The sequence below is a fragment of the Panthera pardus genome, unplaced genomic scaffold (assembly GCF_024362965.1).
Source record: "Panthera pardus isolate Hobbes unplaced genomic scaffold, ASM2436296v1 HiC_scaffold_20, whole genome shotgun sequence".
Lineage (NCBI taxonomy): Eukaryota > Metazoa > Chordata > Mammalia > Carnivora > Felidae > Panthera > Panthera pardus.
Window position 1 is genome coordinate 84086132 of NW_026526766.1, and position 26096 is coordinate 84112227.

The 26096-nt window shown below is 39.9% G+C and overlaps 1 protein-coding gene across 3 annotated transcripts in view; it reads left to right on the forward strand.

Moving 5' to 3' along the window:
* Positions 1-4895: 4895 nt before the first annotated feature.
* PBX3 (PBX homeobox 3) overlaps positions 4896-26096 on the forward strand; it is a 219033-nt gene continuing 197832 nt past the window's right edge. Inside the window, exons 1-2 of one of the 3 annotated variants that reach the window (XM_019421138.2) lie at positions 4896-5181; positions 6121-6194. In XM_019421138.2, coding sequence (XP_019276683.1) covers positions 4982-5181; positions 6121-6194 — 274 coding nt within the window. In that variant the 5' untranslated portion in view covers positions 4896-4981. Of the gene's footprint in view, positions 5182-5743; positions 5844-6120; positions 6195-26096 lie in introns of those variants that run through there. The other 2 variants (XM_019421141.2, XM_019421140.2) reach the window with 2 other exon arrangements.

Sequence of the window (26096 nt, forward strand, 5' to 3'; positions counted from 1 at the left end):
AAGTCATCCCATCATCCTTGTGCCTTGACAGACACAGAAGGCAGGGGACAGGATGTTCATAGTTGATTTAGACCATAACTGAGACTGAACACATTGCTATTGGAAAAAATCACAGTTCTATCAGCATGGAAAAATGTGGGTGAGCAACAGACAGTGTCAGGTCCAAGTGCCTACCGTGTATGAGACTGTATTATACTAGGTGCTATGAGAGATGGAAGGACAAAGAAATGGTGCTTTCTGCTAAACTTTGCAGAAATTATGTATTTCAGTAGATATTCTCTTTTAAGGACCTCATGGCAGAATGGTGCACTATTATCCCACTGACTCTTTGGTTGCTCAAATACATCCACAGAAGGTGATGATTTGTCACATGTCACATTTGCTAGCAACTGTAAAGACCACTTCTGAAGAGTCGTTTCTAGGGGCGCCTGGGTGGCCCAGTCAGTTGGGCATCTGACCTCAGCTCGGGTCACAATCTCATAGTTCGTGGTTTCAAGCCCCACTTCAGGATCTGTGCTGACAGTGCAGAGCCTGCTTGGGATTCTCTCTACCCGCCCCCCCCCCCGTCTCTCCCCCACTTGTACCCTTTCTCCCTCAAAATAAAAGAAAAAAGAGTCATTTCTAGAGAGATGGAGCAACGATGTGTTGGAAAGTAAATATCTAGTCAGTTTCTCCAAAGCAACAATTTGGAAAAGTTTAATCTTTCTTAGATGTCCAAGTTTTGTTTTGTTTTAAGTCAAATCAATCATGTTATAGTCACACCTCAAAATTCTTTGCCCAAACATATTTATGAACCAGATGAGAAAACTAACAGGTGAATTGAGAGCAAACAACACAGGACTATTGAGTATGGTAATAAATTACATACGTCAGGCAATATGTTCTGAGAGGTTAGAGCGGATGAAGATCAGTGAAGGCAGGCATGGCAGGAAAGGCAGGGAAAAAGGCAGGGTCCTAGATGGCCAGGAAGAATGGCCTGCCTGAGCTTTGGTCTTCATTTCCCTTCTCCATTGCCAAGATATCCAGATTCTTCTAACAGAGTTGTTCATTCTCTTTTTATTAGGTACTGATTATTATTTTCATTGATTTACAGTTCACCTGTCAAGGCCTTGTGATTTTTACTTAGTAATCTTAATTAAATGACTTTTCTTTTCCCACAGTGTTTCATAGGGTGGGCTTTGCAGCCACACAGATCAAGATTTGAATTCAAGGTCCAGCACTTACTGGCTTTGTGGTATTGTGTAAGTTCCTTACCCTCTCTCATTCTGTTTCCTTATTTAATAATAACCTTACCTGGATAAGGCTGTTGTGAGCCTGAAATAAGATGAAATAAGGGGAACACAGAGCATAGTGTCCCGCCCTGAGAGAGTGCTCAATAATGGCATCTGCTGTGATGATCACTATATTGATGACAGAGGCAATGGTGATGTTAATATAAACCTATGGGGAAGGATGGATATGTGAGAGCCCCTACTTGGTTTTCACCATTTTGTCACTGTTAACTTTACATGAATGTACACTCACCAAAAGTAAATTACATTTCCCTTGACTTTTTAATAATCACTGCCTTAGAAAGAGCAAAGATGGATTCAGGTACTTAGGGAGGTTCTCTATTCTATTATCTGTGAAGGCACCAAACCACGTGACTCAGATTGCTGAGCGGAGACAAGGCAACATCCTACACGAGAAACTGGCAAAGGCACAAAAGATCTTGGAACATGTGCAATTAATTGACACCGTTTATTGGGGCTTGGAAATTAATCTAAAAGAATTTACAATTTAAATCAATGGTGATTGTCAATGAACCTATGAGGGAATCCTTGCTAGGACCCTGTAGCTTTTACTGCAACCCATACTGACAGTAACAAAAAGAGAAAGAAGTCTCCCAAGCAGAAGGTCAATCTAATCCAAGCACTTAATGCAGAATTATGATATCAAATTTCCACATCACTGAATGACCATGGGTTTAGAGGTGTGTGCCATAAAATAGCTTCGGGGGCTAGACATTTAACAAGTTGTTTTATTCCTAATTGCTGGCATTTGCTTAACTGTTTTCTTAATTCTAATTTATGTTTTTATGTTCCAGTTTGTTTACATAGCCCATAGTTCCCAATTGCCTTTATTTGCTTAAGTGTTTCTTTAATTTTATTTACATTTTTATATATGTTGCTTTGCTTACATAACTCACTGTTTGGAGTGGGCTAGAAATAACCATAAATCCCCATTGCTAATTAGCTTCATCCTCATGACTGATTAGTCAAGATTATGAGCCTAGAAGAAGGGCAGGAAGGTGGCCTGATAGTGAGTCACAGGATCAATGAATTTTAGAACTGGAAGGAATTTAGAAGTTAAGGCATCTTTCAGACAGAATTCTGTGGTTTTACATCTTCAGCATTGGAAAATTAACGAAAGATTGGCTGCTTGCTCTTGTTCCTTTATGCAAAAAATGCATAAGGATTTGGTGACAGCTTTGAAAAACAAGTGAAGAATAAAGAGAAAGCCCAATCAATGATGTCTATGAGTAACCCATAATGGGGGCTTGAAAGAAGAATCAGAAACTTGACATATGAATGGGCTATAGAAGAGCAGAGAATATTAATGAACATGAGGGGGCTTCTTTGGAAGTAAGTAAGCAGAGTGGATTATTTGGAACTCCCTCTCCAGCAGCTGTGCAGTTTGTAAAGATTTTAGCTTGCCTAACTATAAGGTTAGCTATTAGCTTTGCAGTGGGGAGTATTTAAAAGTACACACAACATATGAAGGAAAGAACCTGGAACCGAGTAGCCTGCTTCATTCCAAGAATCCATCTGGCATGTAAAGAACTGCTTGTCCTACATTAAACCCTGCAGAGTAAGAGCCATTTTTCATATCTCATACCCCTATTTTTGGTTTCAGATAAGACAGCTTACTGAGTTTGGGGAATGAACAAGACTTTTCAGAAACACCTAACCAAAGAACCCATTTACGATGAGCTCCGCGAAACTCAAATGGAGAAAACATGTTGAAGCCTTTTGGGAAATCAGGTTACAAGAAAGCTCAAGCGTCCACAAGCGGCTGAAATCTAGATCCCTAAATAATGTGCGGTTTTAGCTATTTGTAGACAGAGAACAATGGAAGCAAAGGCGTTATGGATATGCAAATCTGTGGCTGGGAACCCCACCATTAAAGGACTCATGGTGATGGGGTAAGTTGATGAGTGAAATCTAGTCTATCCTTAAGTAAACATATCTTTGTAATAAAGAGCTCGTTTTTGCAGCTTTGGTCCATCTGGAGGCAGCTGAAAGCAAACTCTGCCAAAGGAATAATCCCTGGATTACCAAGAATTGCAGAGTATGTGAAGTGTTGTAAGGCTTGAATTGGTCCTGGATGTCAGGCCCTTTCCCTCCTCCCCGAGACAGTTCCCTCTGACATATTTTCATTTGCTCCCCTTTCAAGAGAGTGTATGGCATTCGGATCCGCTCAAAGCAGACATCAAGCATGCGGGACAACAGGCCACCACCTTACCTGGTCACCTCTTGAGGAACAGCCCAAGGCCGGAGCGCGGGCCCAACTCGGAGCAGCGCCCTCTCTGTTACTATGGTGATCGCGGGGGGGGGGGGGGGGCGGGGCCACCATCCGCAGCTTCCCCGCCTCTGCCCAGGACATTTCGAACGCTCCAATTGCGACAGCTCTTTCTTGCCTCTGTCCCGCCCCGTTCGGTTCCTAGCGTAATGCGATTGGCCTGGGACTGGCGGCCGGAACCCTGAGGGTACCACCTCCCGACGGGAAGAGCGGGAAAGTGTACCAGGCGCTGTCCAAGGCGTGAAGCTCGCGGAGCTGCCGGGAAGCACATGGGTGGCTTTGGAACGAGTTGCCCCGTGTCCCGTGCACAACTCTTCGCACTCATGCCTGCTAACACTAGGGATCAGGAGCTGGGGTGTGGGTACAGCGTTTGCAGGCCGGGTGGGGGGAGCCCAGACCCGCGGGCGGAGGACGCATCCAGGCGTGAGGACACAGTGCCGCGCTCTCGGGCGCTGGGGATCAGAGGCCAGAGGGGCGGGCCGTAATTCGGGGGCGGCACCAGCGGCGGCGGCGGGAGGCGCAGAGCCCAATGAGCGCGCGCGCCGCCCTCGGGGGCGGAGCGTGCGGAGCGCTCCCCGCCCTCCCTCTCGCCCCCGCCCCTCCCCCCGGGCGCCGGGGCCGCAGTGAGTGAGTGGCACTGGCAGCCTGTCAATCCCTCAGCCGAACGGCCTTCGAGCCCGGTCCGCGGCGGCTGCTGGCAGGGTGCGCGGCTCCGGCAGTGGCGGCGGCGACTTCTCCCGCCCCATCAATCTGCTGTCCGCCCGGCGCGCGGCCCGCCGGGGCCCTCCATCGGGCTCCGCGCCCCGCTGCGCCGGCCCGCCTGCTCCCAAACTTTCCTCCTCCGCCCCCTTCGCTCTTCTCGGCCCGCCCGCCGGCCTCCTCCTCCTCCGCCGCCGCCTGCCGCCGCCGCTCCCTCCCCCGGGGCCGCCGGGGCTCGGATCCCGCCCGGCCGAGGCGGCGGCGGCGGCGGCGGCCGAGGGAGGGGAGTGCGCAGGCTGGCGCGGGGGGCGGCGGGCGTCCCGGCAACTCGGCCGGCGCTGAGGAGCAAGTTGCGCGGGGCCGCCCGGCGGGGCGCGCGGCGGCGAGGAGGCGGCGCGGCGGCCGCGTGAGGGCAGCGGGCGCCGCTGCCTCCGCCTCCGCCACCGCCGCGGAGCCCGGCGCTTCCGCCCGGCGCTTCTCCTGAGCTTCGGCGGGGGCGGAAGCCGGAGCCGGGCGCCCGTCCGCACCGCCTCAGCCGCGGGCCCCGCCGGCCGGGCCGCCCCCTCCCCGCGCGGGCGGGGAGCGCGCGGCCGCCTCCCCCTCCCCCTCCCCCTCTTTTCTTCTCCTCCCTCGTCGCCGCCGCCGCCGCCGCCGCCGCCGCCGCCGCCTCAGCCTTCGCCTCAGCCGCCGCCGCCGCCCGCTCCCGCCCGCGCGCGGCGGGATGGACGATCAATCCAGGATGCTGCAGACTCTGGCCGGGGTGAACCTGGCCGGCCACTCGGTGCAGGGGGGCATGGCCCTGCCGCCTCCCCCGCACGGCCACGAAGGGGCGGACGGCGACGGCAGGAAGCAGGACATCGGCGACATCCTCCACCAGATCATGACCATCACCGACCAGAGCTTGGACGAGGCGCAAGCAAAGTTGGTGTCGTCTCATTAAGCATCTTTTGTGTGTGTGCGGGAGCCGGGCCCGCGGCCGAGTCGCGGCCCGGGGTGGCGCTCGGGGCAGGGGCCTCAGCCCCGGGCAGGGAACTTTCTCCGCAAATCGCCCGCCAGCCCGGGCCTCGGGGGGACTTGCCCTCACCCCTCGACGCGGGCGGGAGTCGGCAAAGTTGCTCTCGGGGCTTGGGACGGACTTGGTGCCACGCGGATTTTGTGGTTTTCTCGCCCTCCCTCGCCTGGCCCTCTGGCAGCCCGGCCCCCTCCCACGGATTCAAACCTCCCGCCTGGACCCCGTGCACGCCGCCCCAAGAGGGCCCGGGGCCGCACTTGCGGGAAGTGCAACTTTCTCCTCCGGCCGGGAGTCGCGGTGCAGGGCTCCACTGGCCGCGGGACGCCCTCGCTGTGCGGGCGGCCGCCCCAGCCCGGCGGGCGCGGGGCGATGGGCGGTTCCCTGGCGGGTCCGGGTGCGGGCGGCCAAGTTCTCGGGGAAGGGAGGGCCGCCTCGCAAACTTTGCCGAGCTGTCACCGCCCGCTGGCCGCAGTCTGCCGGGCGCCCGCGCCGCGCCCGCTCCCCCTGTGGAGGGCTGACGCGGGAGCCCCGCCGCGCCGTCCCCTCCCCCGGGTCGCCGCCGTCTGCCGGGGTATCCAGGCTCCCCGCGCGGGTTCGCGCCCTGCGGTCGCCGAGGCTGCTGCCTGCCGGGCAGATGGGTCGCGCCTCGTTCGGGCTGGAGCTTTAGCCGCCGGAGCTTGCGGGCTGTCGCTAACTAGTCAACTTGAGTTTCTGTTGACTTGCCGTGGTTCCAAGGAGCCTTCCAAAATCGAGGGCCGGAATTAAATCTTGGGTCTAACTTAAAGGAAGGCGCCATATTATTCCATAGGTGATGCTAATACCTTTGTGTTTTGCTATTTGTTTTTTAGGAAACATGCCCTGAACTGTCACAGAATGAAACCCGCGCTCTTCAGCGTCCTGTGTGAGATCAAAGAGAAAACAGGTAAGAGGCTGCGCCCCACAGTGGGCCTGGAGACCCCCGAGGTGGGGTCAGAGCTACTCCTTCCACTCTCCAGTTGAGAGCTGCTGCTTTTGGGCACCGCCATCTTTGATCATTCTCTGCTTCCCACCTCCTGGTCTTGAGAAAAAACTGCAATAAATCTGGAGTCGATTTCTCAATTCCGCTCCTGGTATAAAATGAAGTGTAGATGCGGACGGGGCTGGGTCGCTGTCCCCAGGCGGCCGCCCCTGGCTGCGGGCTGGGAGGGGGCCCAGAGCACCAGCCGCCCTCTCCCGCTCCTTTCGCCTCGTTTGTGTGTCAGTTTTTAAAAGGAGCAACGGGAGACTGGATGCCAGGGACCGAGTCCCCGGGAGAAGCATCGCCCGAACTTTGTTTTACTTAGACAGCCCTAAGCTTCAGCTCCACAAATAGAAGAATAGACTCAATTGAACGGACTCCAGTAGGATGTTTGAATTAGTGTTTTAGTTGGGAAGGCTACTTTTAAGGACCCAGAAAGGGTAATGATGTGTTTAGGCATGTTCAATGTATTACATCTATTAGTACTTTCATTAAATTTTATGCTTGAAGTCATTACACTGTAAATATGTTTAATATATTTTGTAAAGTAGAAAAAGGTTCACAGTTGCAGATTAAACAATTTTTGAAGTGTCCAAGGCAGGGAATGCAGGAGAAGACAGGTTTTGCAGAAGTGCTGAAATAAAAACTACAAGAACACGTTAAATAAATTTCTGGCAATTCACTTCAATTTAATTTTCTTGTTAGACTTTTTAAAATTAAGGGTATTTTAGTCTTGAGGTGGTAGTAGTGACTCAAATGGAATTGGAAATTTAATCTAGATGTTTTAGTTCCAATTTGGCATTATCTGCCCTGTATATGGCAAATAAGTGCATTAAACAAGCTTTACTGTTGGGGTGTGTGTGTGTGTGTGTGTGTGTTTGTGTTGGCTATATGGTATTATAAAGTTGCTGTTTTTTAACTTCAGGCAAAGAAGAGAAAGTTAAAAGTTCAGGATATAGCAATATCCAAATGATGCTGTTTAAAAGATTAAATGTCATTGTGTTTAAATCAAGTGTACAAATAATAGCACACAAAATATACTTGTTTGTTGGTAGGAGAGTTGCCCTCCTTTTAAACAGATTTTTCACTCTGCAATGCTATTCTGATTCTAAAAGTAATCAACAGACGATGATGGGTTTTTGCCACCTTTTAAAATATATGCTAAGACCATAAGTAACAGAAAATATTGAGATCCTTAAAGATAGTTTTCCTGCTTTTCATTCACATAGTCATTCATGGTTTGTAAATGTTGAGTGATACCTTTTAAGGTATATTTTACATTTTGAAAACCACAGGCATTTTAAATTCCTAACTTTTACTATGTGTTGATTTTTAGCCATCTTTTAGCAAGCAATGTGATTTAAAATGGTAGATAATTTTTATCTGACTATAAAATAAGACACCAAACATTAAATCTTGAAGATTTTTAGTTTAGAAGCCTGAAAGTGTACAATTCTCAGTAAATTATGTTGCTTAATGTCCAAGGATTTTCTTGCTATCAGGGCTCCACTTCAGTTTCTGCTGACAGCTAAGCACTGGGGTATTGACTATGTTGTGAATATTAAGATTGATTCAACTCACAGGGCATTATATTACTAGGGAGAGGGGATTGATATTCTTCCCCTATCACCCCCTTCTCGTTATTTGTGTGTACGTATGTATGTATGTATGTATGTATGTATGTATTTATCATTTTTTTTTTTTTTTTTTTTTTTTTGCCTTTTTAAAGTTTTGGCCTAGCCAGCTTGAGAACCAAACCCAGCAAACTGCTTTTCTTGTTTAGACATTTAGCAGCAGGCAGAATTCAATTAGGAGGCATAAGTCCTCTAGTTGCTTATTTGCACAAGACTTAGTTACACCATTCTGAAAGGAAAGTATAGTCAGCCTCATGTCAAAGGTGAGTTACGAAAAAGAAACAAGTCTTTTCAGAGTCTGGGATTACTGGCAGAGAGAGCTTTGGTGGTGCTCTTGCTATTTAAGAAGCAAGAGGTAGCTGACAAAGGAAATTTTTGTCTTTTGAAAATTGTTTCTGAGGCTTTCAGTGATAACTTGTAAATTAGATCCTCTTTTTATGCTTTGGCCGGCATATTCAAGTTTGCACGTTATCTCTTTTGTAAAAAGCCAGCAGCCAACAAAGAGTAAAGGCGGCTGTCTGGGCAGAGGCATCTTCCTGCCTGCCTCTCTAAGCTCGAGAGGGCTGGGATTTAAGTACCGAATGATTGATGGGGGTGAAGCTCTTTCTCTCCTCTCCTTTCTCCCTTACTACCCATAGCTCCACCTCACCCTCCAAAAGTAGTCTTAGAAGGAGACAGGGACGCTGGACCCAGTATCCTTGATTTGAAATAAAACATCTGTGTAGACATTAGTGTTACCAAAGCAAAGAAAGCAGGGCAGCAAATTTCAGGCCTCCCCCCTTCCTCCCCACATCTGTTCCCACAGATAGGCTTTGGAAACATCATGAACTTATAAAATAAGCATTATAGAATATATGTGTATTGCATAATGTTTTTTCTGTAGATTATTTTATTTAATCTAATGATATAGTATCCAGAGATTAATTCTGTGTAATCTGGAGAAAGTTTACCTAGTCATTTGTAACAGAAACCGGAACATTATGTGATGACTCTATTCTGCATAATGGAGGGGTAGGGGGTGGTTGTCTGGTGGGGAGGTGGGGGGGAACTGTCACTTCGGTGGATAATGTCATTTCAGTTGTGCTTCTCCTAAAATAAGACAAAATCATTTCTTTGAAAAAATTCCATGTATTTATAGATCTGCCAGTAGGTTTTGAGGTTTCTGATCAGGCAGTGAACACAGCCAGTTCTGATGCACATGAGGGATTTAGTTGGAAACATCTTTTTTCTCTCCTACCACATATGAAAAGGTATTTTTCCTTTCTGACAGATAAATGGGTAATCTACCACAATTATATTATTTTCTTGTTCAGAGGTAGGGAAAGTATACTTTTACTATGAGATGCTTGCTTTTTCTCGAAAATGTATTCTTTTGTAAAATTCATCATACAATTATTTTGGGGTAGAAACGTCATCACTAGTTGAATTGTGATATTTATGCATTTTGAAAGCAACTGAAAAGTCATAGACTTTAAAATCAACATATTTGTCTATTTTAAACTACGCAACTAGCGAGATAGTTATATATGTATGTTAAGATTTTCCTCTTAATTACTTTTTAGCCATGTTTTACCATCTATCTCTTCTTAAATATTCCTGATGCTCTGAGGTCTCCTCGTCTACATACTTCTTTTGGTGCATTCCCTCACATCTTTTTGGCCACCTTAATCTTGATTATTGAAGTACTTTTCTTTGTGAAAATATTCCATCCTCACAAATCTGCCTTCTTTCCCAAACCTTTAATTATGAGAGTTCAAATGAACAAAATGGTTCTTTTTGAGAAAGAAATGTATTTTTAAGAAATTTTAATGAAAATGCAACATTTTAGTATGTAACTGAAGCATACTGTGAAAAAAAAATTGTACTAAAAAAAAAAAAACAACACAACCTTTTCCTTTCTAAATGGTAGGTTAAAATATTCTATGTTGATAGCTGCCAACCAAACTCTGATTTATTGCCACCACAAACCCTAAATAGCGTTCATTTACTAGTAATGTCTAATGGCATACATGATGGTTTGCCAGATTTGTGGCCTTTGTGAGGCTTATAAGCAGGACTGACTTGGGAAGATCATAAAACTTAATGAACTTCTCTACTGCAGGAGGTGTCCGCAGGGGAAGAGAAAGGCCTGCTTGGCTGGTTGGGCTGGTTGAAGTATTTTTTATGTTTAAGGAGAAGAAGAAAATGACTATTAAAAATGCTTTACTTTTGAAGGACCCTCCTCCCCCAGAAGGAGTCATAAGAATTTTAGGTATCAAAACTGGATTTAAGAATGTAGCTTGTTATGTGAGTTTTTATATGCCTTTAGGATATGATATATATGTGATTAAACCTTTTATCTTTAGTGTTATCAGTGTGGCTAGGTTTCAAGGACAGAGCAGTGAACTCAGTGAATACCTCTCCATTTAATTCTGACCCTACAGGCTTCGAGACTTATTGGAATCTTCTTTTTTCTGTTTTCTTTTTTTTTTAATGATTCAGTATAAAATGTGTTCATTTTTCATTGCACAGTGCCCTGTAATTCTTTAATTCCCAATGTATAAAAACCAAATATTCCATGAAGTGAAAATTTAATAGGAAAGGTAAAACTGTTATATATGAGAATAAATGTTATTGTATATATTGCATATGTTCTTTTAAGTTACTTTTGCAGTATTTCCAATATAATTATCATTATTTGTTCCAGACTTTTAAAAGCAAATGCACTGTTCCATACATGATTCATTCTTGTATTTTAATGAACTTATTTTCCAGTTGTAAAAAACTTTTTATTATGGACAAGTGGAAACATAAAAAACGTGTAGAGAGAAGAGAAACTCGAACCCCCATGAACTAATCGCCCACTTTCAGCAGTTAGCAACACTTGGCCAATCTTGTTTTCTCTGTAACTCCCACCCTTTTAGGATTATTTGGAAGCCAATTTTAATGGACTGTTAACATTTTAAATTTCATATCAATTTTTGACACGTTATGTCTTGTTTACATTGGAAATATTAAATGACTAAACAGGAAAAAAATGTAAAATCAGTGTATCTTAGAAATGTCATTAATTATCACTTTATCACCAATCTTTCCTTAAAGTAATTTAAGAATATTTTTATTGAATTTTATCTATTTTTATAGATTTGTATGTATAACTCACCATAGCTTTTAAGGAGGTATTGAGGGAAGATGTAAAAACTGTTGTTTTTCTAACTTACTTTTCCTCTCTCTTCCTTTTAAGAGAACACATGCAATATATTCGTAGAAAACCTAGAAAAAAAATCCAACTACCATACTGGTTTAGAACTTCATGATCAAGTATTGTATTATCTTCAAAATATGGGAATATCTTCCAACTCTTTTTTCTTCTTCCCTATAAAAATATATTGAACCTTCTTGTCAATACTAACTTGATCTGTACAAGTAATTCTTTCATGCCTTAGTTTTAGTAGAGTTCATTTTATTACAGATTTGTGTAGTTTTGGTCTTTTACTTGGGACTTTACTGTGTTACTTTATTAATTTACATAATTTTATTCCTAATCAGAAGTGTATTAATACGGTGGCAAAGGAAGCCCTGATTTTCCCCAAAGAGCATATTGTTTCATCGGCTCTCATAAAATGTAACTGTGTACATCTTTCATGCTGTGATTCTTTCCCTTTTAATTAATTTCATTTGTATTTTTAGATTTCAATTTATAAATTTTGTAAAAGGCTATTTACAAGACAGATTTAAGTTTAACATTTCATTTAGATTATTTATATTTTGATACTTTATGGTGGCATTGTACAGGATGAAGTTCTGTTATATGAAGTATGGTTATAAAGAATTGAAACCACATTTCATGAACCACACCCTAAATCAGTCACCACTTTATTTTATACTCATACCATTGAGGTATCTATTCGGAATAAATACTTAAAATGTCAGCACAAACACATCAAGTTAAATAAAGATTTTAGACTCTTTTTCCTCTATTCATGTACATGTGGACATCTTTAGGTATTTATTATTTCAATATTGACACTGTGAGAATAATGTTTTATTTGTTTTCTCAGCAGGCTTGTGTTTTAGCCATTTATCAGTGTGATCAGCATGATTTAGGTAGTAACTGACTAACAAAGCTTGCACACCACCCTTTCCATGTTGACCTTTTCAAGCATTGCCCTACTTCATAGGCCATTTGAGTCTTTAACTATGAAGAGAGTAAATAATTTACATCACTGTGTAGTGTAAGTTGGCCGAAGTTTTCCAGACCTGGCTCTCAGATTTTTTTTACAAAGTTATAGAAACTAATTAAACAAATTGCTATCACAGCTAGGTGATAGTGTTGTTATACTTAGCACATAAATGAATAAGTAATGCTTGAACAGGTCACTGAAAAAATAAACTATCGTTTTTGTGCCATCAGACACAGAACATGTTAGAAAACAAATTTCAATAATCTTCAAACTTAATTCTAATTATTGCTGTTGTAGGTAGAATAGTAACCAGAATCTCTTCTTTATTTTTTTGTAGACGTAGTCCATAAGTATAATATGTTTGTAGTTTTGACGGTAACAGTAGTTTGCTTTGGTACTAAATTTGAGTGTATGTCTAGCAAAAAATTGGTGTGAAAGAACGTTTTAAGTTGAATTGGTATAGTATTTTTTTTTTTTTTTTTGGACTGACTATATGATAGTAGCTGATTAGGACTGAAAACAATTAAAATTAAGTATGGATAAAAATTATTGTTAAAAGTTTTGTACTTCTTTTTTTTCTTCAGTTTGCTTTAAAAACGTTACGCTATTTTGAACACTAACCCTTTTTGTGTGATCATATTAATGAGGACTTGGTATACATTGTAAGCCTTTTAAGCCTGATGATTCCTCATGATGTTTAAACCATTATTTGGGAGACTCAACATATGTTATGGCAAAATGATTTTTTTTGTGTGTTTGTTTTGTTTTATGTGATACATCAGTTTTCAAAGCACATTTCTTAGGCATCAGAGTCCAGCAGGTGGCTTTTTACATTAAAAAAATTCATAAATTTTAAAATCCCATAAAATTTTATTTCAAATTCAAATTAACTAATTGAGAATGTCAACATTTCCACTGTCTCTATATTAACATTTATAATAGAACAAATGGTTGCATATAGAAATTATCTGCAACATAATCTAAATTAAGATTCTAAACAGGCATTACAGATGCTGGTAACTTTGGCAATTATCATTTTGTTTGGTGAACAGTAGTAAAACAGTGTGCGGTAAAAGTGTTTAGAGAGAGAGGATAAATAAATTGAACAGTTTTGCAATGCAAAGTGGTTTGTGGTGTTTTTGAGGATTTCTTGGCTCTCTCTTAACTGCTATTGTGAGCCTGGAGCAGATTTCCCCATTGCTAATGCCCTAGAAGTATTAATTCACTTTGATATGCTAATTAGAGGGCATTATGCAAGAAATGAGATTAAGTGGCAGCATGAAGCCATTTGCCTGTCAGTAAATTGAGAGCTTTAGCATCAGGAGGAGCTTTGTTTTTTTTTTTTTTGGGGGGGGGGGTGGGGGTTTGGGTTTTTTTTTTTTTTTTTTTTAGTTTCTCTTGGTTTTGCATATAAATAAAATTGATTGAAAGGTCTAGAGAAGCTTCTAGAACATCAGTGTATTTTCTCCCCTCTTATGATTATTGAAATGTGGTGTTACAGAATTTTTCTGAATATTAATTGACCTAATTGGAGATACAAAGAAGTGTTTATTGTACTCTCTCTATATGAAAGTATACTAAGAATTTTGTGTCATCTAGTCTTTTTTCTAAAGCCTAATTTCAGCAACATGGCTAGTAACTGTTATCACTTCTTTTCAGAGTGTAAACGTGTGTGCGCGCTAGTGCAGCAGTCTTCACTAAACTGAACTTCACAAGAATCTTGCCTTTATGAGGGAAAGAAAGAATAAATAGTTGATTTGGGCTTCGGGAAACTATATTAAATGAGCATTAAGACTATGGCTTCGATACCTAAAAGCTGAAACAGTTAGCATAAGTGGTTATGCTCTGCACTTCACACACCTGTAGCATTTACATGTCAGCATATATCTGTTGTGTAAGATCACCACATTATTTGATTTTCATTTTGGGGGTTGAGTTTTGTCCTTGATTCTGATTTTGCTGACTTTGGTGATTTAAGGCAGGCCTCCGATATTTCTGTCTGTAAAGCCACTATGTGATTTTGTGTATTTTGTTGGGAGATCACATGAATAAATACTGTGATTGGCATGGTGGATTGCAAGAAAGACAGAACTTCTCTGGGCCTATGAAAAATTTAAGATTTCCTCCAACATGGAACTTTTTTACCTGTTATAAACCGTTGCTAGAAGTAGAATTGCAAAACTCTGCCCTGCTACCAGGGTGTGGTTAGATAGGACAGAGTTTGGATAAAACATTTATATTGAGGTTTGGTTCTGGTGTCTGAATTCCACCACTGTGGCTCTGACTCTAGACCCAGTAAACCATAACTTCTCTTTAGAGCCATATGGATTATTTAGTCACCACAGCTGCCGTGCATACTCACTACCAAGGCTGGCATCTCCTCGGTGTGCATGTGTGGTTCCTGTTAATGTTAATGGGAGTTAGGAATGTGCACACAGAGAGGGCAATGAGAGTCTCTCCTGAGACAAAAGTCCTGATTACATTTCTCAGTGAAGAGGACTTAGTGTACCTACATATTCGCTGCTCTTCTAAATGAAATAACTTGCTTCCTTTAAATTCTCATTCCCTTCTCACACTCCCTGAACTAGTTAAATCAATGAATCCTCATTAGTCTATGATTACTTGCAAAATTTCATTTAAAGCATAGGAAGTTATTTTTGATTGAAATGGGAACAAAAAGCTTTTGAAATTGCATATTAGTATTATTTTTTTTTAAATAAAAGGTTTCTACAGGCTTTCACACATACAAAGCCTTGCATGTAGGAATTTATAGAGAAATTATTGAGAGGGACTCCTGAAATAACTTGACTGGCATTTGATGGGGGGGGGGGGGGAATCACTACATTTAAAAATATGTATATAAGTGAAATGGAAAGCTTGTATGTGATGTTCTGTAGAAACCTGTACTATATTAGTGTCCTCAAATGAAGAAGAATTGACTTAGGTGGTGTCATAAGTTTCTCCCCCCCCCCCAACTTCTTTCAAAAAAAAAAAAAACAACACTAAGGATGAAGGTAGTTGGAATTCATAGTCAGATATATCATTTTCAACTTGGAATAGGAACTAGAACAGGAAATTGATTTTATATTTATTATGAAAGCAAGAACTCTGCCACCAACTGACAGCTATCCATGTTTTAGTTTTGTGATAATTGTTCACAGACATTACTCTGCAGTTGGCCCAGATTATTTATAATGTTGATTGGGAGCGTCTGTCCATTAAAAGGTATGTGTATAATGAATATCTTTAATTAAACCAAGTAATATTGGACTATTTTATTTTTCTTTTACATTGAATCTTAGGTTTAGGATTAACTGTCAGTACTGGTAAGAACAAGTTACAATAGATTGTGCAATGATTTCTCTGGCTTCATGGATGTATTTATTACCATTTTTGAACAAATTATACTAACATGAAAAGTTGTGTTTGAAATGATTGTGTGCTAGATAAGGCGATACATTACAGGAATGGTTGGGTTTATGGAGCTTTATGTAGAGGTTTTCTCAGAAATTATAGCACAGGGCTGTCACTATAAAACCCAGTGATACAGTTGGTAATAACATACAGTGAAGATATTTTTAGATTTTCACTTGTTATTCAAATATGTGAGAACCCTCCAGTTTTTCTCGTCATATTTCTTTGTTGGAATCAGTAGAGGGAAAAAATGAAGGAAATTCTTTTAACTGTGTATGGGGTGTGGGTGTTTGACTCGACTGAATTTCTTCTTGCTCACCACTTGTTAGAGCAGTGATGTGATATTGAGGATATCCTTGGGAACTTATTGACTTCTTGGTTCTTGACCTTTTGACGGTGATCATGTATAGGAATGGAATGTCTGGAAATGAGATGATGGACTCTATAAACATAAATTCTATTTTGTTAATGTGTTACATGAGCTGATTCTGATTTACCTAAATGTATGACATTTTATGTTCAAAGAAGGAAACATTTCTTCCATTTGGTTTAGTCAGGCTAATAATGTTGTAGTTTCTGACATTAAACCAATTCTCTTTTTGACTGATTATCCTTATGGCTTTTTAGCTACTGTGATTATTATGTCACTCTTAAATTTCTAATACTTTACAAAATACTGGCTTAAATGTAAGAGGGTTTTCTAGAAAGAAACTACACTCTGTGTGTACTTTGTTTTAACTTGAATATTAGGAGTTTAAAGTTTATAGTTAGTTGATTGTTACTCAGTGATAAAATTATTTTGGAAATACAAACATTGTTCTAATTTGAAAAAGTAAGCTGTCAACCATTGTAATGTGAGAAAAAAGATAAGTTGCTCCTATAAAGTTTTTCTTTTCAATTTTAAGTGTTAGAATTGATGGCCAAGATGTAGAATTGCCAAGTCTGTTCATCCTTAAGCAGTTTTAATTTGCTGAACCTAGCTGAGTGGAAAAGGCAAGGAAACCTCTCCCCTCCGGAAGATTCCATTCATTTAATGACGATAACAAAAACTACTACCATTTCTTGAGGACCATCTGTGTGTCGGGTATTGTGCTAAGTGTTTTAAGTGCATTAAAAAAAAAAAAATGCTTGCACTTGGAAATTTAAAATATAATAATACATACTTCTTGGAAAAAATTCACATAATGCAGATGACGTATGATATCTCTTAAACTTGCAGCAACCCTCCAAGGTGGGTACTTTGTCAGTGTGTAGACGAGGAAACCAACACCTCGGAAGTGAAGTAATTTGCCCTTTGCCCCATCCATAGTAGAGTGGCAACCCAGGCTCTCTTTGCGCCAGAGGTGGTGGCAGAATCTTTCAGCTTGGGCCAGGAAAGTCGTGGAAATTGATAATTCAAAGAAGATGGCAAAACCTGAGCTTAAAGAAATGTGGTCAGGTCCAAAGTGACACTGAGTGGCAGTGGAGCTGTGGTCAGCACTAGTGTAAATATTTGTAGACAACCATGTTTTACAGACTTCAGTTTAATGGCAAAAATCTGCCCTAAATGCCTCAGTAAATATATGCTGGAGAACAGAAGCCTATTCACTGAAGAAACAATTGACTTTAGCTTCTCTGTTGTTAAAGTGGCCTCTAGTGATGGTGCTGCGGTGACTAGATAGAGCAGAGGAGAATGGCTTCCTCCTGGCTGGTGGGCTGGCAGTTTCACTGGCACTGCCAAATGTACTTCCTATTTGTTGTGCAAGGGAATTGGAACAGTGAGGCATTTATCATATCATTCCCTACTCCTCATGCAAGCAAAAAAGGAGAAGTTGTCAATGAAAGAAAAAGAACTGTAATCGCACATTTACATATGCTTCTAATTGTTGATTTGGGGATTTTCTATGAATATAGCTTCACAAAACAGATGCTGTTTAAGAAAAGGGGGAACATAATTTTGTGGGCAATGAATTAAGTGTTTTTGTGGCCCTCTCATCCGTAGCTAGGAGCAGTTTGTGGACCGCGTCTGTGAACGCGGCTCATAATTGTTTTTCACACATAAGTTATGCAAATGAGCTTTTATGGCAACTGGCATAACAATTAGCATCCTCCAGCAATATTTTAGCAGGTTAATTGCAAAATTTCTAAATTGTACATCTGACTTGTTAATTAGGCATGACAGAGGTGGTAAAATAGTTATCTTCAGGCAGTGGCAGCCAGGAGCTGCTTGAAATGCAAAGAGCAACGATTGATTGGATTTGAGGGTTACAATTGTGGGAGCACTGCTGTTGTCAAGTGCCGCTGAGCAGCTCTGCTCCATCAGTTGCCTCAGAGCAAGAACCACGTAGTTGCTGCGAGTATCCTGCCATTTACAAATCTGCTTTATTTAACTCTACAACTCTCCCATTCCAACCTATCCGCACTGTTCATTGCATACAGTTTGTTCTGCGTTGGGATCATTGAAATGAAACAGCAACACAAAAGAAATTATCTTGTGCTTGAATTTCAGGACCCTGGAAGTTTACTTTCTATTTTAAAGTCCATCTCTGTATGTTTCCCTTAAAAAAGAAAAAGCAGATACAAATTTTTTATTAAATTATAAATCTCAGTTCTCGGGCTTTAAATGTGATTGTTTGCTTTTGAATGATTTAGCTCTTAAACATCGTTTTCTTTTGTGCTTCACATGTTCATTGCAGGAAAATACTGTTATTCTCTGTTTTAGTCCTAGTTCTGCAAGTGTAGGAGAGGAACGGAATTCAGCATAAGGGTTGTGTACAGTGCACAAGTTCACTTTGTGGAATTTATAAAATAATCAGTAAAATATTACTGTGATAATATATACCTCTAATAGGAATTTTTCTAACTGTCGTATATTTTTAAAAACATTTTTTTTCAAAGTCAATTCTATTTACATTTCTGTGGGCTGTTTCGTTGTATGAATCAGATGGTAACGATAATCTGGTAAACATAAACATTAGCGAACAGAGCGAGTATCTGATGGTGCCAAAATGAACCATGCCTTTTGTGTTTAAATTAGGCTAATTACATTTTTCTGTGCATATAGTACCTACAAGTACACCGAATAGGAAGTTAAACATGTGTGAAATTTGATGTCACCTTTGAATTCACATATATTCTCTTGATTAAGCCACATTGTGTTTAATGTTGAAATGTTATATTTTCATTTAAAAAGTAAATGTTCTACATGTGCAGCTGTACCAATATTTTACATTTTCTTGTGACATGTGTATATGGAGGAAGTGCCATTTATGATATGTTGTCATCAATAATTTTGTCACCGAGAATAAAAGGCTTTAAACTCATCCACCCACTGGAACGTTTTATCATATTTATTTTTAAGAGATATGAAATTAGTGAACAATTGAGCTCTTTATATGTAGGAGATGCAAATGTAACTGAATTTTACCATTAATGAAGTGCAACATAAATATCTCAGTGCCAATAAATTATACATAGCAATAGTGTGTTCTATAGAGATCTAATAAATAGTTTTTTTTTCCCCTAGATCCTTTAGCTACATTCTTTATTATGGTCTAATTTACAGCCGATGGAGATATTAAATATTGGTTAACTTTTTAGAGTGATCTATTGAATTTGAAAATATTGTATTTTGAGTAAGAGTAAAACATCGTTCCAAATCATTACATTTACTGATTAAATGCTCACTGATTTTTATCCATCACTGTATTCAACAATTCAAGCAAGAGTTTACTACAGTAATGCTTCAGTGGATAATATTTGGAATAGAGTAACCATTTTAATGAGGTTCATCGAGAGAGATTCAGCAGGGAGCATTTCAGGTGTATTATGGCTTTTGTCTTGTCATGATGCACGTCTCTATAACATTAGAGAAAAGCTACATAGCCCCACTCATCTCAGTTAAAAAAAAATACAAAAGCCAAGACAATAAGCAAAACCACATTTTAAGTAACGTGTAAGTGAAAAGATAGTAAGTATAGGCGACACTGCATGTTTTTAGGAAACTTGATAAGTAAATACCATTTCTGTAGGTTAAATTTCCATCACATTTTTAACTGTCCTAATATTGATCACCCTATAGAGGAATGAGACTGAAGTCTGGTAGTTATTAGTATAAAGAGGGTCAGCTGCAGAGACTGGTACCAAGCAGAGGCTCTCATGGTAATGATGCTGCTATTTATAGATCCCCATTTCATTAGTTGCAGAGTTTCAAGGAAGAGATTTTCTCTAGGGGAAATGGATACTTGAAGTTCATTTTCTTCCTCACATTAAGGCAGAAACGTGAACAACCTTCAGTATAGGACATACGATTACAATATTTTTACAGGGGCAGTTTATTCCCTAAATATATTTGCAACAGTAAATGTAAATTAAAAACATAATGTAGGAATTCAGAAATGTTCGTTGCCATTCTGGCTGAGTGCTACTCTATGTACATTGTTTTATTACCTTTCTTGCTATATTTTTCTTGTAAAAATGATTAAAATTTCAGAAACTGTGCAAAGCTGAAAACAACCATGGCTGTATCCCCTTTCTTCTAGAGTGCTTTAAGACCTGCAAAAGAGTTAACTGATTGCAAGAAGAGTAATTCCCCCCAAAATACAGTCCACCCACAACGTGTATCTGTATATATTTGTAATATAGGTAATTGTGCTTTGCTTCTCGAATTCTTGACATTTGAGTTATTTTTTTCCCTTTAAGAGAATATTTACTTAGTTAGTATTCACTTAATTAGAACTGACTGTTTAATGTTTTCTGGGAGGGTATTTATGGTATTTTCTTTGCTATATTTGCATTCCAGAAATTAAGTCCCCCTGCCATTATTCGGCGAGCCTTTCATACATTAGAATGATGAATTGAAAGCAGAAATGGGAAAAAGACTGCAATGCAATGAAAATTTAATCAGCGTCTTCTGCTGCTTTAATAAGGCAAATAATTCTTATTGGCCGCTGTGTTAAGGTTTCTAATATTTAATTCATAACAAACCTTGCATTATTCTGCAGTAGCATCGACAGCTCCACTTTGCTGCCTGCCAACAGGCAACCATAAAAACTTAAAAGCAGATGTAAATGTCTAAAACAAGGAGAATGATTAGATCTAAAGCGGTCAAAAAAATCAACAATATTGTGAAAGAGTTTGATGGATCTCTATATTTAGTGATGCAAAAATGATCTTAATTAAACTCACTTGAGCAGATTTTTGTTGGAGTTGGAGGTAACCTTTTACAAAGCAGAGCCTGTAGTGCCTGACCAAAGACTCCAAAGGAAAGCAAATGTCCATACGGTGTTGGTAACAAGCCTCTTTAAACTGGACACCAACTCTGCCGTTAACGCTGGAAGTATCTGGTTTATATTCCTGTGTATATGAATTCTTCCAGGAAATACAGTGCTAAAATTGAGCTAATGGAATTAAACATTTTGTCTTCAATCAACCAAGTTTGAGAAAAGCAGTCGCTTTTGGGGTCTCTCTAAATTGTGCCTGAAATGCCTTTAAAATTTTTTTTTTTTATCGCAGAATTAAAGAGAATATATGTTTTCATTTCCTAACCTGAATTTAATGATCCTGTAAATAATAGCATTCATCTTTCTAGATTACCGTCTAGATTATCCTGGTCTTTTGTGTTAGGTTATGTTGGGCACTAAGTTTGAACCTGAAGAAATGAACAAAAAGATACTGTTCCCGATTACATGTAAACAGCCTGAATCATTCAAAAGGATGTGGAGAAGAGTATTTCTATAGTGTGAAGCTAGAGAAAATGGCAACCTGCCAAAGCTAGGTGCAAGCTCTTGTTACATGGAAGGGTTGGGCCTGTTCTCATTTCTTCTTGAAATGGCTTAATTGGTGTCAGCACCCCAGGGATAAAGGCCTCTAACACTGAAATCCACACGATTCACCCTGTCTCTGCTCAGTGTAGGGAAACTGGTAACAACTGGTGGTGAATGAGGAGTGAACGGTGCTGTAACAATACTCGATGATGTTTGGGATGACAGAAATTAATACGCACTTGCTTGAAGAAAGCAATGATTAATGGCAGTGAGCACGGGAACGCTGTCCCTCCTTTTACTCCACTTTGATGGGGATTGAAAAGCAAAAGGCTGTTTTCATTCTCCGTAGAAAGCAGAGGTCACACAGAGTACATTATAGCAATTTTTCCTCTCTGTTTTTTTTATTTCATAAATATTATGATAAGCATAGATTAGATAGATTTTTTTTATGAAAGCTTAAAAGGATATTTTCTGTCACTTAAACATTGTTGTTTATGCATAAAGAAATCACACATTCTTCTCTTCACTTGTTAGATCATTTCCCTTCATGTCAGAATAATTAGTGTAATTAGGAATTAAAAAAGCCCACAAACATGCAGTTGTATTAATGCTGCTTACCATTTTGTAACTGGAATCAAAAGGGCTTAGTTTTCTAAAGACTGCTGGTGGAGGATGGGGATAGGACTCTCGCAGGGGCTTTCACCTTTTTTCTGCCCCTCCCCCGTTTTCTCAGTGAATGTTTGACGTAAATATATTTTGCAAGGTACTTGCACTTGTCAGCAGCTTTCTTAGCCATTTGATAAAGATTCTTTATTCTACAAGAAAGCCTGAAATAACAGAACTGTACTTTGGATAATGAATTCTTCATCTGTGGAGAACTTTAAAACAAAGTACAGTGTTGGCATTTTTTTCTTTTGAGTGAGAAGGCTGATATATCTTTTGGATCCGACAGGAAGACATAAATTAATAGAGTTCTGGAGTTCAGTTTCTCATTAATAATCCATTTTGTCATGGTTCTTGGCATTGTCAGCCTAGTAGCTGGTTCATATTTTGCTAAAGGATAAAAGCAGATTATGTCTTAAGGCACAAAGCAAGAATAAAGAGTTTATCGCCTTTTAGGGGAAACTACATGCTATAAGAAAAATATTGTTTTGCAAAAAGTTTCAATTTTTAGTTAGAAATACACTGTACATTTTTCATAGGTAAAGCTTTTGTTTTAAGATCTGAAATGGTTCTTGGAACCTTAGGATATTAGAGTGTTAGATCATTCCTTAGAGTTGCCCTTGCTAACAGTTATGGTAGGTAGACTTAAGCCTATTTTTACATTTTGTTTTTAGAACTCATAGATTAGGATATAGGATATAAAGATATAATTACAGTTCAAAAAGAAATTCAGAGAAGTCACTATTCCTCTGTTTGTACTGGTAGTTCTAGATATTCTGTTACCCCTGCCTGGTTTCATAGACATGGGATCCTTGACAGCTACTGTGAAGGTAGCAGTTTTTAACCATCTAAAAACATCCATTCAATAAAATAAGATAGGGGCGCCTGAGTGGCTTCGTCAGTTAAGCATCTGACTCTTGATCTCAGCTCAGGTCTTAAGGGGTGCCTGGGTGGCTCAGTTGGTTGAGCATCCGACTCCTGATTTCGACTCAGGCCCAGATCCTGGGGTTATGGGATCGATCCCTGCATCATGCTCCTTGCTGAGCGTGGAGCCTCTTGGGATTCTCTCTGTCTCTCCCTCTGCCCTTTTTCCCTGCTCACTCTCTTTCTCTCTCTCTCAAATAAAAATAAAAAATAAAACAGGCTTATTTGTAATTTGATAATCCTATTTCTAACTTGATGACCCTCTGTATGGAGGCTGCAGAAACAGATTATTTGTAGATATTAAACCTGATCACAGGTTCTCATAAGGGGCATAAAGTTGTTTGTATTTTAAAAGAAATTAGTTCTTGTAAAATTGAAGTACCACACCTTCTGTAATGTTTGATAGTATGGTCACTGGTGAACCGTGATCCCACAGTATTTAAGGGCAGGAAACAAGTCGGAGGGAAATGGGTACAAATTATACCAGGATTTTTTCATGCATTTCAGTATTGTGTGTGTGCATGTGTTGTTTTTTTGTTTACTTTTTTTTAAGTTTATTTATTTATTTTGAGAGAGAGTGCAAGCAAGGGAGGAAGAGAGAGAGAGAGAGAGAGAGAATCCCAAGCAGTCTTCTCACTGTCAGTGCAGAGCTCTACGTAGGACTTGATCTCATGAACCGTGAGATCATGACCTGAGCTGAAATCAAGAGTCGGTTGCTTAACCGACTGAGCCACCCAGATGCCCCTGTGTATGTGTGTTATTTGTATTGCAGACCTTTTACAGGCATGTTCTTAGAGGTAGACAACTGAAAAATATGTTCAGTCTTTAAAACTTGGGATTTGTGTTGCCATTCCCAGTTATCCCTAATTTTGTTTGTTCTTTTTAAAACTTACAAGTAGCATATGAGGGGTGTACAAAATCTCCAGCTAGCTATGTGAAAGCTATGCAAAAAAGAGAAAGGTCTGTCTGGGTTATAAGATAAAGGAAGGAGTATTAAATTATGACCTAATAGGGAAAATAATGGGAGATTTTATTTATCTCTACTTAGAAGGGCTTATTATTATAATTAAGAAATCTTGGTGCTTTCTGGGTCATTGAAGTTCATTGGATAAAAGTGAGCTAAGGGGCGCCTGGGTGGCTCAGTTGGTTAAGCGGCCGACTTCGGCTCGGGTCATGATCTCATGGTCCGTGAGTTCGAGCCCCACGTCGGGCTCTGGTGCTGACCGCTCAGAGCCTGGAGCCTGTTTCAGATTCTGTGTCTCCCTCTCTCTCTGCCCCTCCCGTGTTCATGCTCTGTCTCTCTCTGTCTCAAAAATAAATAAGTGTTAAAAAAATTAAAAAAAATAATAAATTTAAAAAAAAAATAAAAAAAAAATAAAAGTGAGCTAAGTTGACGGGTAGTAGTATGCTACAAAGATTCATTTAGGAGTGGTAGGATTTTTTTTTTTCTTTTTAAGTTTACATTTTCTAGGACATTGTAAGCTCCTAGAGGGCAGAAGTGGTCTATTTTTTTTTTAAAGCACACACAGTGTGCTCAATAACTTTTTTTATTTTTATTTTTACTTATTTATTTCTTAAGTTTTATTGAAATCCAAGTTAGTTAACATATAGTGTAATAATGGTTACAGGAGTAGAATTTAGTGATTTATCACTTACATGTAACCAAGTGCCCTCCTTAATGCCCATCACCCATTTAGCATCAATAACTTATTTTTAAATAAATAATTAAATGCCTTCTCCATACATTATCTGATGTGTATCTGCTGAACATTTTATTTCATTTATTTATTTGTTTACTTACTTATTTTTAAATGAGCTCTGTACCCAGTGGCTTGAACTTACTTTACTACCCAGAGATCAAGAATCGCATGCTTGTACTGACTGAGCCAGCCAGGTGCCCCTCTGTTGAATATTTTAAATCTGATACTACGTTCTTCTAATCCTTTATGTAGAAATTTATCTTAACTGTAATAACCATATACAATGTAAGAAAACTGCTGGAGCTACTTACCTGGATCTTAAGTAATTTATATGCAAATTACATGTAAAAGTAATTTGTATATATTATTACTTCTCCCATTACTATCATTAATGATAATATATGCGAAAAAAAGAAAAATTTATGGTGAAACTCCTGTTAACATGCTTGGAATTAAATATTCACCTTTGAAGTTTTTACTTTAAAACTAGATTTGAGGGGTGCCTGGGTGGCTCAGTCGGTTAAGGGGCCGACTTCGGCTCAGGTCATGATCTCGCGGTCCGTGAGTTCGAGCCCTGCATCGGGCTCTGTGCTGACAGCTCGGAGTCTGGAGCCTGTTTCGGATTCTGTGTCTCCCTCTCTCTGACCCTCCCCTGTTCATGTTCTGTCTCTCCCTGTCTCAAAAATAAATAAACGTTAAAAAAAAAACAACAACAACAAAAACAAAACTAGATTTGAGAGCACCTGGGTGGCTCAGTCGGTTAAGCATCTGACTCTTGATTTTGGCTCAGGTCATGATCTCATGGTTTGCAAGATTGAGCCCCATGATGGTCTCTGTGCTGACAGCACGGAGCCTGCTTAGGATTGTCTCTCTCCCTCTCTCTCTACCCCTCCACCCCAAAATAAATAAACTAAAAAAAACCGCAAAAAACCTAGATACGATAATAAGCAACTATTTCATAACTAGGTTTATGGTTTAAGATTTGTTTCTCTATAGAGTTGGGAAGGACATTTGTTTCAGTATAATGCAGTGAAATCTTAAAGAGTAGATTTTGACAAGAGACATTTTGCTGACACAGAATATTTTGTTCATTTTGACTCTCAAATAAGTTCTTCTGTCATAATGATTGATTTATATTCATTTTAGACTGTATGGTTTCATAACTGAGTTTTCTATCTATAAAGTACAAAAATCTCTGTTTAAGTTAACGATTAAATAATTATCTTCAGAGGTGACAGATTGGTCACATGTATTTGACTAGTCCAAAGATTAACCTAAGATTAAATAAAAATGTACTATGATTATGAGTTATTAAAATGAGTTCTGGTTTTAAAATTATTATGATTGGGAGTATAGTAAAGTTTCATTTACTCAGTTGCTGTAGTTTTGTCCTGTAGACTTAATTTTAATTACATAAGTTATCATTGTTGAACTGTTTATTTCTTGTTTTGAACCATCCAAGGATCTGTTGCAACTCATCAGGTGGAAAATCTGGGAAATTGTATTTTGTGTCCACTTTTTTTTAAATTGAACTATAACCTTTAGAGCAATTTGAAATAGTTAAAAAACAAGACCCTAAATATTT